Source organism: Sceloporus undulatus, chromosome 2, assembly GCF_019175285.1.
Source record: "Sceloporus undulatus isolate JIND9_A2432 ecotype Alabama chromosome 2, SceUnd_v1.1, whole genome shotgun sequence".
NCBI classification, from domain to species: Eukaryota; Metazoa; Chordata; class Lepidosauria; order Squamata; family Phrynosomatidae; genus Sceloporus; species Sceloporus undulatus.
In genome coordinates this window covers 170,051,336-170,066,484 of record NC_056523.1, presented here as the reverse complement: position 1 = coordinate 170,066,484, position 15,149 = coordinate 170,051,336, and the positions used below count along the sequence as shown (strand labels likewise).

Here is a 15,149-nt window from a genome sequence, read left to right as displayed (position 1 = left end):
TAATAATAATAATAATAATAATAATAATAATAATAATAATAATAATAATAATAAATTAGTCAGCCACGTGGCGACCCTACATGTTTAATTGTTCATGTAATTTTAACCTTAAACTGTTTAATTCCTTTTGGGGGGATATTTTGTATATATGGTATATTTTTTTAACATTGTAAGTTGCTTTGATTGTTTTCACAAAAAAAGGGCTAGAAATGAAAGTTTTATTTATTTCTTAATTTTTTATTTGTGCTTCCAATGCTCCTGTGAGCCCAATAGGTGTTCTTGCATGTATTGCTGTATCATCGGCATAAAGCAGAACAGAAATATATATTCCAGACAGTTTTGGAGAAGGAAAATTTGTATTGTAAACTCTACTGTGGAGCTGAAATAAAATTGAACAAGAACAGACCCAACATGCAGCTTTGCTTAACACCTTTCTCATTCTCAGGGGCATTGGTAAGGTGCCCCCGAAGGGTACATCTTACTTTAAGTGAAATCCCTTCATCAAAACCGTTCTTAGTACCTTGCCACATAGAAATTTTACAAGTGAATAATCATAGAAATTGGGTGCAAAACAATCTCCTTAATACAATGGTTCTTCCTCCCTCCCTCCCTCCCTCCTCCCCCTTCTTTTTTGGTTCACGGACCCCTTTGAGAATCTGATAAAAGCTATGGACCACCTTCCCAGGGGAAAAAGAAATTTAAAACTAGTTTCTAAATAAAAGGAAATCAAAATAACCCTAGCCCTAACGCTAAGCCTAGCCCTAGCCCTAACCCTAGTCCTAACAGTAGCCGTAGCTGTAGCCTTAGCACTAACCCTAGCCCTGGCCCTAGCCCAAACCCTGAGCCTAACCATAGCACTAGCCCTGGCCTTAGCCCTGGCCCTGGCTCTAGCCCTAACTCTAACCCAAACACTAGGCCTAACCCTAACTCTAGCTTTGTCCTAGCCCTAACCCTAAAGCTAACCTGAACCCTAACAAAAACATTTTAACTTATCAGACCTATTTCTTAGTGAAATCGATTGTCTTCAACAGTGCTAGTGTTTCTATTTTTGGAGGTCTTTCAACCCTAACCATAACCGTAACCCTAGCCCTAACCCTAAAACTAATCCTAATCCTAACCTTAACCCTAATCCTAAACCTAGCCTTAGCCCCAGCCCTAATTCTAAACCTAAGCCTAACCCTGGCCTTGCCTTAACCCTAGCCCTAACCCTAAGACTAACCCTAACCCTAACCTTAACCCTAACCCTAGCAGCATGAGCTTTCCTAGATTTAACTCTACTTCCTCAGTTGCATTTGGATATAACAATAACAACAATAATAATTGAGATCTTGTAACTCCTTTGAGACTCACTGAAAGAAAGACGTGGGCAGGAGGAGCTTTCCTAGACTTGAGCCTACTTCCTTTCTAATATGCATCTGAAGTCTAGGAAAGGTCACACTGCCCACTTCTTCTTTCAGACAAGGTCTCTTTACAAACCGATTTTGTAGACGTACACGGCTATGTCTTTGAATTCTTTCTGCTAGTATCAAAGGTACTCCAAGAAGATCCCTTTGCATACTAGGCTTCCTTTAGTTGCCACCAAGAAGTGTATTTCATCACCCTTGCACAGTGCTTAAAATATTTCAGCAGCTTTAGAAATGAATCAAATAGGCAACATCATCACTGGAGACATAATCTGGTTTGACTCCACTGTAATGGCTGCGTTCTGGTGCCACAACAAACTACAATTCCGAGAATTCCATCGCATAGAGCCGCAGCCATTAAAGTGGCGTCAAACTGGATTATGTCTGTAGTGTGGGTGCACCCATAGTGGGAAGTGCACCAAGTTTCTGCAGTGCAGGATTCCCTGCTGCCTCTCAGACAATATTCTGTGGGTCCTGAAACTCCATATTCCTGATTGGGATGTTTTGTATCCTCTCCTCCACAGGCCTAGTGCTGCCTCTCTCATGCCTCTCTGTGTATCTGTGGTACCATTTTAGCTACACAAGGGCAGCATAGTCAGACATGTGTATCTGTCAGTGGGAGTCTGCAATAATCATCTGAGTGATTCTGTTCATGTTCACATAACATTCTGCATTGGCCAGGCCTAATCTGGAGTACTGCATTCAGGTCTGGGCACCTGATTTTAACAAGGATATAGACAAGCTGAAGGAGCTCACCGACTACAGGGTGGTGGATGAGAAGGTGATTTGGTGGTCTCTCATTCCGAGGGTTGCCATAAGTCAAAGAACTTTTTCACACAGAAGGAATGTATCACCATCCCAAAAGAAGAAGAAAATAAGGCCAATGCAAAATTACACAAAATTACGTAGTAGCTCATCACATGCACAAACACAGCATCCATCTGAAAGAGAAAGCAGTGTGAATGCAAATGAAATCATCACAAGTATGTAGCCACCGGCTTCTTTATTGCAAATTAGAGTGTTTGCGCGTGCGCAGGGAGGACAAGATCACGTCTGGCAGTTTTTATAAGTCTAGAACACCCTCACTCCCCCAAGTCAGAAGTGGACAGGAATAAGGAGGCATGCTCAGGCTCCTCATCTCCCCCCCCCCTTGATCCAGATGTCAGAAGGGTAGCGAGAAATGAATCCCTAGCATCACAGGGACAGCAAAGAGAACACAAGTCATAGACTTTATTGGTCAGTATCCAGGTAAAACAGCAAGACACACATATTGGATTGTAAACAACTCATAAAGTGTTGGAACCAACTTGAAAGGGACCTCATGCGCCACTGAGTTAAAGCATCCCTAGCAAGCAGCTGTCCTTCCTCTTTTTGAAGACGTCCAGAGAGAGAGACCCTAACACCTCTCTAGGCAATGGTTCCATTGCTGAACCGCTGTCAAGAGGCTTCTTGTAATATTCAAGAAAAATATTTACTCTCCTGTAACTTAATAGACCTGGTCTTCCCTTGGGGAAGCAGAGAACAAGTCTGCCCCCTCTTCTCTGTGACAGCTCTTAAGGTATTTAAAGACTGCCATCATGTCACACACACCCCTCCAGTCTTCTCTTCACCAAGCTGTACATGCCCAGCTCTTTCAACTTTTCTTTGTACCTCTTATCATCCTTGTTGTCCTTCTTTGAACCTCCTTCAATTTGTCTATATCCTTCTTAAAATCAGGTGTCCAGAACTGAATGCAGCACTGTAGTCCAGATCAGGCCTGGTCAGTGCAGAATGTTATGTGCCCTCAAATTGTGTTCGACCTATGGCTACCCTAACCTATAATGGGGTTTACTTGGCAAGATTTGTTCAGAGGTAGTTTATCATTGCCTTCTCCCGAGGCTGAGAGCATGTAACTTGCCCAAGGTCACAATGGTTTTCATGGCCAAGCAGAATAGTCAGACTATTACTTCCCTCACCTTGGAAACTATGCTTCTATTAATGCAGGCTAAAATAGTGTTTGCCTTTTTTGCTACAGCATCATACTGCTGGCTTATGTTCAACTGATTATCAATAATAATCATAGAATCATAGAGTAGGAAGAGACCGCAAAGGCCATCCAGTCCAATCCCCTGCCATGCAGGAAATCCAAATCAAAGCATCCCTGACAGATGGCCATCCAGCCTCTGTTTAAAGACCTCCAAGGAAGGAGACTCTATCACCCTCCGAGGGAGTGCATTCCACTGTGAACAGCCCTTACTGTCAGGAAGTTCCTCCTAATGTTCAGGTGGAATTCCCAGGGCCTTTCTCCATGTAGTATTGCTAAGCCAAGAATCCCCCTCCTATACTTGTGCATTTGGTTTTTATGGCATAAATGTAGACTTTTGCATTTGTCTAACTGAATTTCATTGTATTAATTTCTGCTCCATTTTCTAGTTTATCAAGGTCCTTTTGAATTCACGTCCTATATTCTAATGAACTAGCCACTCCTTCCAGTTTTGTGTTTGTGGTGAATGTGATAAATTCCCTCCACCTTTTCATCTAAATCATTGATAAAAATGTTGAAGAATAATGGCATTCTCAAGAATTCCAATTGAGAGCTCCTTCCAAGTTTGAAGCGCAAGCACTGATGACCTTTTAAGTATTTTCCAGCCAATTATAGTTCCATTTGACTATTCCATATTTAATCAATTTGCTAATCAAAATATTATAGGGGCCTTATTAAATGCTTTGCTAAAATCCCGACAAATGACATCCACAGTATTCTCACAATCTACAGATCTAGTGACCTGATTGAAAAAAGATTTCATTTGGCACGATGGGTTCTTGACAAACACATGCTGGATCCTACTGATCATGGTCAGTCCAGCAGTGGAGCGCTCTGTATTCATCAATAGCGCAACATCAAGACAGCATCCATTATAGCACAAACTTCAGTTACTGCATAATTATACACAATGCTGCTTGCAAGAGTGTAGACTCCCATTTGAAACAACCAGATTGTTATCATTTCCCAGGGGGACAACAGAGAGCATCATGATCACTGCAACTGGCCTGTGTGTGCACAGAAAGCAGACTGCTTTTCAGTGTATTTTTTCTGTGCAAATGTTTGTTGCGCAATTATCTTCAAAGTTCTCCAAACCTAAACAGAACAAGGTTGGAGACGCAGCTCTGTGCAGTACAACATATTTGGGTAATGGTGCTTATCTGTTGGCGGTGCACTAAATTACACCACATCCTAGGCTTTGTCATGAAAATGAGGACAGGTGGAGAGTTAATCCATTATTTTTCCTCCTGCTGAAACCAGAGGAAACATATCTCTTTCACCAGGTCTGATGCAAAGCAGGGGTGGATAGATGCAGTGGGGCCATACCCACCTGGGACCCCATGAACTGCACCTCCAGTTTCTCATTTTAACAGATTACTTCTGGTTTCATTTTTTAAAACTTTGGGGCTAAAATAAGGACCTTGGTTTTAGCTGGGAACCATCCTTCCTAGTTTTGTCATGATTCTCCTTTCCTGGAGCACAAGAGAAAAAGTGAGGGACAGGCTCTAGGAGCCACTATTCCCACCCATATCCAGTTAACATGGTTTTATGAAGGAATCTAGAAAATGGTATGTACCCTTCCCTCCATGCTGCCCATGACTCCATCCACTGTGGGCTACCTTTGCCTGGAGAATTCTTGGCATTTAGCAGTAGCTGTACTGAAAATGAGTTCTGTCTACACACCAGTTATTGCTACAGCATAGCTCAAGTTCTGTTATAGCTTAAGGGCTTCTTCCATTTTCTAAGGCACCTCTGGTGGAGAAGTACAGGTTGAGTCTCCCTTACCCCAAAGCTTGGGACCACTAGTATTTTGGATTTTTTCAGATTTTGGAATATTTGCAAATACTTATCTTGAAAATGAGACCCAAGTCTAAAAGTGCAATCGATTTCTTTCATATATACCTTATACACATAGCCTGAAGGTTATTTTATACATAATATTTTAATAATTTTGTGCATAAAACAAAGTTAGTATACAATGAACCATCAGAAAGCAAAAGTGTCATTCTCCCAGCCACCCATGTAGACAACTTCGGACTATTTCGATTTTGGCATTCTGCATAAGGGAGACTCAACCTGTTTGACTCCACCCCAAAATTTAATGGAGTTTGTGGTCCTTGAAACAAGTGCAACTATTCTTGAAATCTTATATCATGGTGCTCCACTGTGGCCCTGCAATATTGTCTGCAACTTCTACAATGGGCCCTCCCCTTATGCGGGGGATCCATTTTGGATCTCCCCCTACGTAAAGGGAAATCTGCCCTTTGGAAACAATGGGGTGTGTGCATGTGGCAGTGCATGCCATTGTTTTCACCACCGTGGGGTTTCCGCGTAAGCTGGAAGTCGCATATAGTTCACTCACGTATGGCACGGGCGCACTGTATATTCATCACTAGCAATGCTAGCAATGCATACCTTGTTGGGTACACAATTCAGATTACTGGAAATCTGAACTTTCCTTATTATGTCAGAACTATCAGACCATAAAAGTAATGAACACAAATCAGTCAGCCTAATTTCTATGGAGCTAGCATTAATTACTATGAAGTTTAGATATTAAGACTTGTGCATCAATAATAGACATATAGTCAGTAGCTAATAAGGAATCATCTGAAAACATTTATTATGTATGCTATTGCTTGTGTCCTGCACTTCTATCCCACAGAAATCAGTTTACCACAGTGTGAATGAAATGTTGAACTAGACAGGCCTTTGGACTGATCCAAAAAGGCTCTTCTTGTATCCCTAATCATGTTCAACAACCGTGGAAAGTTAGGAGGCCAAATTAGTCCACCAGGAGACCTTCACATCCCACACTTGCTCCCAATACCCTGTCCAGAGGATGTTCTCACCATGCTTTAGGGCAGTGGTTCTCAACCTTCCTAATGCTGCGACCCATTAATACAGTTCCTCATGTTGTGGTGACCCCAACCATAAAATTATTTTCATTGCTACTTCATAACTGTAATTTTGCTACTGTCCTTCCTGGCCTCCTAGATGGCAAATGGGTTCATTTTGAAGTTTTAAAACTTGTTTTTGTGGGTAAAATGACCCTTACATGTTTAGGGGGAATCGAAATGTGGTGGAACTGCCCTCCACACCCTCTATGGGTCATTTCAGAGCACTTAAAACATACATGCATACACACATTTTTGCAAAACCCCTGTGGGCCACAAAACCAGTCCATTCCTGATCTAAAGCCACCCCATCTTTCTGTTTTATTTAGGACTTCAGCTTTAGAAAACATATTACCAGTGATTTTTTAGTTCACTGTGAAATGGATATTGTGCAACTACTGCCATTTAGGAAAAAATAATCAAGAAATCAAATCAAGAGGGGCTACTTCTTTCTTTCCTTGCTCTGCTATGTGAAGGCAATTGGTGCCTAAGAAAATGGATGGAGTAAAATCCAAGTGCAAAAAAACAAACAAACAAAAAACAAACCAGAACTACAGTTTTTGCTACATGTTGCATGGAACCATTCTTTGCTGCACTGAACTATTAGGGTGTGTGGTTAAAAATAGATTTGCAACAGTTGAAATACTGAAGATGAAACCAAATGTGGAGACAGTACATTTATTGAAACTTAGAATAGTAATAATATGAGCTGGGAATTAGAAACAGGTTTTGAAAGATTATATGAAACTAGGTCCAAAGTTTGCAACCATCAGTAGCTGAGATACCACTGCTTCAGAAATCTAGATGTGATGGGAAAATAATCACTGTTCCAAATTCAGAAAAACACTCCAATAAAAACCAAACAGATACCCACAGACGAGTGTCTTTTGTTATTTTAAACATGATGCACTACTTGAAACCTGCAGCAATTAAAGCTTCACTCACATGAAACTGCAGGCCAAAGTCTGTTCTCCAATTTTCCTTGCCATTTAAGACATCAGAATAGACTTCTATTGATACATATTAGTCAAGGTATTCCATTTCAGCCCAGAACAAAAACCACAATAATCTGTTATACCAAACACTTTTTCAGATTTCAATTTCAACATTTCTTCAAAGCAAATGGGAATACCATGAAAGACGTTGCTGAACCAGAGTTGGTATACTCAAAGAACAGCAAAGTTGGAATTTAAGAGTGACAATTCAGTGTTTTATCCAATTGCTATCATTATTCAAACCAAGCTGACTTGTACAATAAAAAAACTCTGATGAAACAAATACCACAAATGGCCATTTTTAAAAGATTAGTCCCATTTAACCTTGCATTCAGGACAGAATCCTATGTCTTTTGCTGTACAACTTTAAACTGGCATATTCCCCTTTGGGGTAAGAGTTAGTGGGAGTCAGTTCCCACATGTTCCTTACTAGGAATGAAACCAATTGAGGGCATGCTCAAGCTGGACAGTTTTGTACTGTTGGTAAACATCTTTAAAGGAGAAGACACATGGGTTTCACCTAGATTCACTCCTCTAAGCTTGAATCCAAATTTGCCTAATTGTTTGTTGCTGTTGTGACATTAACTTAGAAGTTCCCCCCCATTCTAGCAAAATGTGAAAATCTCATATCCCATAATGCAGGTTAAATACAATTTAAAGCATCCCAGAATCACGATTACTGTTCTAACATTCACATAGACTTCCGACCTCCCTTCCAGTGCCTCTTCCTTCCAACTAATACAGTGGACCCTTCCCATCTGTAAGAATTCAGTTCCAGGCCCTTCCATGGATGGGAAAAATATGGGCAGTTGCTCCCCATATTATTCAATGGTTGGTAATGTGTGCACATCCATGTTCAGTTACCATCATTGAATAAAATGGGGTGTGGCAAGCCACAGATGCTCCACTCTGTGGAACGCTAGCACACCCACTGGGCTCTCTTCCCAGACAGATTTCTGCAGCAACCTTTCTTTTTGAAGGCACACTTGCGAGTTCCCATAGTCCTATCCACCTTTATAACAGTCCTATCAGAACTTTAGTGTCTAAGCTAGGCAGACATTCATCCTCAAATGACTGCATTTAGGTGGAAGACATAACAGGGCACCCAGTGGAAGCAGTGCAGTCAAGTAGGAAGTGAGAGATTTAAGAAAACCATGTTCTTCCATCCTCCCTGCTCAGCAGGAAGGGCTGAACAAAGCAAGCAACACACACTTTATTATTTCCAATGCCATTTGGAAATATGGGCCTGCATTAGTCTCTACTCATCTGCTGGTGAACTGTTAAAACCAAGGCAGTGAGCTCCACCACCTACCCAACTACTGCGCTTATGGTCAGTGCTCATGCTTTCTCAGAGGCTTTTTACACCTTTCCTTCCTTTTCAAACCTCCATTTGGAGAGAAGCAAATTCAATTAGGACAAAACATACATAAGAGTAAGTAGACAGAGCCCTACTTCAATTTCAGCTTCTGCTGTAAACCCTTCCTTTGTCCAATTTAGAAAAATAAAATCAACAATAAGAACATATAACTTATTTTAAATTATTTTAAAATGTCTTTTAGAAAGATAAAGTCTGAAAATTTAAATAGCCCTGTGCCATCTCCTGGTTCATGACCTTTGAACCCCACATTCTACACAAGTGAGGGAAAGTATGACAAGAAACATAATCCCTGTCTCTTTCCAGCAGGACTGGAGGGGTTGGGGGAAGAGCATGGAGAAAGATGGGCATACCTTTTCACAGCTTCAAAGGGCTCCACATTCTCATACCAATAATAAAAACATTTTAAAAGGGGGGAATGGGGCATTCACACAAGGCAGTGGAGATCACTATGAGCAATCTGCCCTTGGTAGAGGGCAGCTTAACTTCAGTAGTTAAAATGCTGATCACTTCGGGAGAGGCGGCAGGGGAGGAGGAGGTTCTGAGGGTAGTGGGGGTGGCCGTGGTTTATCCACACTTGCAGCAGCTCTGGGGTTCAAGTACTCGCCATACGAGTGTACGAAGTCAAAGGTAGGTGGTTGGGTAGGCTGCATGCCCTGAGCACTAAGCAAGGAGTGCAGCATGTTCACTGTATCCTGGTAATCAATAGTCTGGTTCATATTATGCCCATTTGCTCCCGCAGTGCTTTTGTCCAGTTTTGCATGAGTCCCTCTGGCCTTGCTGCCCTGGGGAAAAGGTAGACCGGCCGTATCCAAGCTGTGTCCAGGATGCTGAGGGAAGGGAAACTGTACGGTGGGCCCTTTTGAACTCTTATTGACTTTTGGTAAGGGTTCATGTGCTACAGCTGAGGCATCCTCAGGAAGTGGTCTCTTACGGGAGGAACAAGTTGGGACGAGACCAACTTTATGGGATACAATGCCACTTTGGTTACCATGCTTGGAGTCTCCTGGTCGCTTAATGCTGACAGCAGGTTGCGCATGTGAATGTTTGTGAGAATGATGATTGTGGTGGTGGTGGTTAGAAGAGTGGACCTTATGTTTTTCCTTATGTTCCCCCCTGCTCTTGCCACTACTTTCATCAGAGGAGCCATGACGATCCAAGGAAGTTGGCACCTTGATGCGCATTTTTATCTCCTCTGGCTTGGAGGAAGAAACAGGTGGTTTGTCTCCTGGTGCAGGCAGGCGCACTTTGAGGGCTGATGAGGACTTGTCAGCCTTTTCAGCAGAGGGCCGTTCAGAACCATCTGAGTTGCTGGCCAAAGGGATTTTCAGAATGATAGGAGATGGGTTGTTCTCTTGCTGTACATCTCTTTCCCGCTGCTGCTGCACAAGCAAGTTCTGAGCAGCATAGGCATACTGGGAGCGCACATTAGCCTCCATGTTTTCCAGCTGCCGTTTCTGCGCAGCCAACTCCTCAGCATGTTTGGCACGATACTCTTTTAATGACACTTTTGCTAGTGGTGCACTCTTAATGTTTTGCTTAGAGAAGGAACCACTACTGTTGTCATGATGTGGATGGTCTGTATTGGCTGAGATTTCATTAGCTCTATGGCTGACCTCTAGTTTATGTGCTGCATGTGGAGCTATCCAGCTATCTCCTGACATTGCATCCAGGCTGCCCAGCTCTCCTGGAGAGTCCCCATCTGTGACTGGCAGTGAAGCCATGGCTCCTGCTGTTGAGGAAGTAGACATACTCATAAGACCTGCGATGGTTGTATCTGATGCACTTCTGGAGATCATGTTGAAAATGGTCTGTTCTGAAAGGCAGTCATCATCACCTTGCTCATCAGTCTTTGATTTCTTGGCTGCTTGGTTGGCCTAAAATGAGCAGAAAAAAACTGTAGTATCATAAAGCCCCTGTTTTATCTGAGAGAAAAGAATATCGGCATAGAACTTTCCTGAAGTGCCATATGCATTTCAACAGTATTTACTTTCATTCACAACCTTTGTAAAAAAAACAACAACCCTATACCGAAACAGCTCTCAGATAACACAGAACACTACAAATCCTGGGACCTCAACAATATGCACTTATAGCCTGCATATTTGCCACATTTCACGAGTCAAGTAGTACTTGCTGCTAAATAATCAGCAGCCCCCACTGCTTCACAATCCCCAACACAGAAATCACAGCCTCCCCCATCCCTGCCTCTTGCAGCTTTGCTCTGTGGCCTCATAGGGATGCTGAAAGAGGTTTTGACATGTGCCTGCACCACACAGATTTACTGTGGGCGCTGCCAAATTAAGGATGCAACTGCAGCAGTGGGTTCTGGTAAGCTGCCCACCCATAAGATCTAAAGAACTCCCCCCTTTTCCCCCTATGTCCCCACCTAAGATCCAGAGAAGAGATCCCTCTCTGAGTGTCTCCTTAGCATTAAGTTTGCAAGCTGGCCATAAGAGTAAGGAGCTATCAGCTGTCACTCATCTCCACCCAAGTTTGTGAAATGTTCCCTCTAGAGAGGTCCAAGTAGCACCAACATAGTATATTCTAGATGTCCAGCTAAGACAGTTTTATTATCCTTGGCCAAGGATGGGAATCATTTTGTCCTCCATATGGTGGATTGCAATTCCCAACATTCCTCACTATTTACTAAATTAGAATGAGCTGCTGAGACCTGCAGCCCAACAACTTCTGGAGAGCTGTGAGAAACTTACTTCTGTCCCATATGTTAACTCAATTATTCAACTGTTTATTGCTATATTTTGTTATAATTTTCTCTGATTCTGCATATAGTTTATGTAATGTAGTCTCTTGTTGTTATGTACCATGTAGTCAACTGTGACTTACAGTGACACTATCATAAGGTTTTCTTGGCATGATTTGTTTAAAGGGGGTTTGTCACTCTTTCCCCGAGACTGCTGAGAGTGTGACTTGACCAAGGTCACCTAGTTGCTTTCCATGGCTGAGCAAGGATTCAAGCCCTAGTGTGGAGTCCTAGTCCAAGATTTTAACCACTCTGTCCTATCGGCTGCCACTGTATATCACACTGTAACATGTTATACAAAATAGCTAACAAATACTGGAATCTCCAAATTCCATGCAGAACAAGAACCTGTTTTCTTTCAGGAAAGCCTTATTTTAAAGGTATACAAGATATTTAAACAAATCATTGCTCAATCAGAACAACAACGTCTACAACCTATCTTTCTAAAACTACCACAACTTAAATCAAAGTGGATGCACTCCAGTCAGAGGACAGTATGCTACCATTTTGGGCTCCTACAAAGCTCTGGAAGGCCACAGCATGTCATCACAGTATGTCAATCACAGCATGTCATCACATTTTAGCAGAATGGAAGTGACATTTCATCACTTGCAGACACTATTACCTTCTGGGTGTTGGTTGTTACCTTTACAAGTGTTGGTCATTACCTTTAAAGCCCTACATGGCTTGGGCCTGAGTTACTTGCGGGAACACCTCTCCCTACATAATCCGCCCCACACTCTCAGAACAACCGGGAAGAACGTGTCAGAATATCAATCAACTAGGTTAATATCGACTTCCCAAAGAGCCTTTACTACAGCTGCTCTGAAATTATGGAACAGTCTCCCAGAAGAGATCCGTCTTATTGCCTCCTTGGAGGCATTTAAGAGGGCACTTAAGACAGAACTCTTCCGACAAGCTTACCCACCTGACCTTATATAAGAGATACTCCCCACCTTCCCATTGTTGTATAACCCTATTGCATTGCTACTTGACGATGAGCTAGTTTTAATATTAATTGTTATTCTATTTTTATCGATGTATTTTATGTGTATTTTAGTGAACTGTAATCCCACCTCGATCCATTTGGGAGAGACGGGAAAATATAAATAAACTATATTATTATTATTATTATTATTATTATTTCAAAGTAATACAATACTTTTTTCAAGGAATACCCCCCCCCCCGGCCAAACAGCCTGTAATGGCTTGATCTGCCCCAAATGTGTGGGAGGTTGGCAGAAAAATCTTGCTTTAGATGATAATACAGGAGGGTAAATGGGTGCTCAGAAGGGTCCCAGTGGCAGCACCACAGTACTCCCACAAAGGTCACGTGTTTTTGACTTCAAGATAGATATTAAGAAGTTAATTTTCTTATGCATTATCTTTATGCATTACTTATCAAGCTGAAATCCATACAAAGTTTTGATAGTTCCTAGTAAAATATATAGGGCATCTTACCCGCCAATTCCTGATTCGTTTCAACCGGTTAGGAGTTTTCTCAAGGATTTGAAGGAATTCATGGGTCAGCTCTGTACAAGAAACACAAACACACCGCATAGTGAGAGGCACAACATTTGAAAGCCTGGTCTGGAGGTTGGTTTAAATTTTTGCCCTTGTTTGCTAGAAACAGAGCAGTCTCAGGACTAACATAACTGGCTCAAATTATAAAATTCATCCCATTTATTTTTTTTCTACTGTGTACTGTCATCCTGGAAACCTTGGTGAGAAAGTCCCTTAAAAGTGAGCTACTAAGGAAATGAAATACCTCTTATTGTGCATTGGAACATATCCGACCTTGCTCCAAACTTACCATCCAAGAGTTCCAGAGTTACAGTGCCATCAACGTACTCCCACCAGTGCTTCCCGTCCGTGGAGACTGGGATCTCCCAGTTGGACCACTTACAGGCCAAGTGGATGCAGACGCAGGCCACAACGGGAGGGGTGTACTGCAGGCTGAAGGTGGTTAGGTGAAGGCTGACATCACCAGCAGGGAGAGAGAAACAGAAAGCTATAAGCTCCCAAGCCTGAACGGCAGCAGCACACACAACCGCCCGATGGACAGACACTGCAAGAAGTGGGCATCCCTTAGCTTTAAAAACTTTTGTTATCTTGCATGTTCAAGCCTCTCTGCTTAAACAATTTGGTTTCAGCCTTTTCGCACAAGGTTTTCCAGGAGCTCCTGTCAGCCTGGAGCTCCAGGACCCCCAACTGGCCTACAAGGAAAGTGCTGCATTTTGAACTAAGCCCAAGCACAATATTAAAGGAGCTGGGTTATTCAATAATACTTGGACAAAATTACAGCTTCAAGAAAAGATTTAGGAAACTATGTGTTAGAAAAAATTGTTTCACCTGGCCAGAAGTTGTTCCAAACCTACTGTTATGTCCTTCTGACAGTAGTATATTCTGTATCAGTCCAAACATTGTCCAGTGATGTATTAAGATTATTAAATTGATGAGAACTTTAAATTCCCTTCAGATGTTGACCAGTTGTAGAACTGTTGCCAGTTCAACAACAGAGCATCAGAGACTCTAGCACTACTTCAGCCTATGATGAACTTGTCCTGGAATCCTTGCCTTGATAAGAGATGCTAGCAAGATGAATAAGATACGGCTCTACACAATGGTATACAGTATTTATATTTAAATAAATTGTCTTCTGGAGATGTACCACAGTTCCAGTGCATGCAAATGCTGGTTTCCAGGCAAGAATCATAGAGCTGGAAGAGACCACAAGGGCCATCCAGTCCAATCCCCAAGAGTCGGTCCAGCTACTGGAGATGAAAAAGGAGTATGGAGGCAGTAGCACCTGATGTGGAAACTGGACTTCCAAACAACCTTTTTTGAAATGGGAGAATGATGCCTCAATACATTTCCCCTTTCATGGACACCTCATCCACCAAAAATAATTATTCATCAGAACTAGCCTATGACACTGTTTAAAACACACCATCCAAATATTATATTCTGCTATAAGCTATTTGAATGCATTTTACATGTATTTTGTATTTCCCCCTCCGAAGAGTAAGAAATAAAACATTAGAAATAGATTTTTTACTTATTTTTAGTCACAGACAACCCCACCAATTAGTTTCTGGAAGGTAGTACCTCTATTACTGAGTTTTTCTCTATGTTATTTTAACAAACAATAAAATCCTCAATATATTGTGTGCTGTACACATTCAGCACTACACAAAGGACAGACTAAGAACAGCAGAACAACTGCATTTATCAAAGAAAAGCAACCGTTTACTCAAAGCAAGTCTGCACTAGAACTTAGCAATGGTTGCAACAATACTATATACAAAATGCTGCATCTATAAAAAAAGTGAACTCTCTAACCAGGTATGAAGGGAGGCCTCTCTTCTAGAGAATTCAAGCAGATAAAAACAACAAGAACACAAAAACCAACAATTCCCTAAATAACAATTCTGGCCTTTTGTTTTCACATCACAGCATTAAACTGTTTAATGTCTACTTATTGCTAGCCAGCAACATCACATCCAAATTTCTTAGCAAGAAAATAGCCTTAGCTCAAACATATGATCAGCCAATTATTTTTGGCAGGGGTCGGAACCTGCAGTCCTCCAGATCCTGACAAACTACCATCCCCATCATGCCTCACCACCAGTCAAGCTGAATGTTTTTTAACCAGGCTCATGAGGGCTTGGCTGTAGCTCCTCCCCTTATGG

The 15,149-nt window shown here is 41.9% G+C and overlaps 1 protein-coding gene across 1 annotated transcript in view; it reads right to left on the bottom strand.

Moving 5' to 3' along the window:
• Nucleotides 1-6,985: 6,985 nt before the first annotated feature.
• The window catches only part of CCNT1 (cyclin T1), a 15,770-nt gene continuing 7,606 nt past the window's right edge, over nt 6,986-15,149 (bottom strand). The window contains exons 7-9 of the mRNA XM_042450219.1: nt 13,271-13,434; nt 12,919-12,989; nt 6,986-10,570 (exon numbers count right to left, since the gene is read on the bottom strand). Of these exons, the coding sequence (XP_042306153.1) occupies nt 9,200-10,570; nt 12,919-12,989; nt 13,271-13,434 (1,606 nt within the window). The 3' untranslated portion in view covers nt 6,986-9,199. The remainder of the gene's footprint in view (nt 10,571-12,918; nt 12,990-13,270; nt 13,435-15,149) is intronic.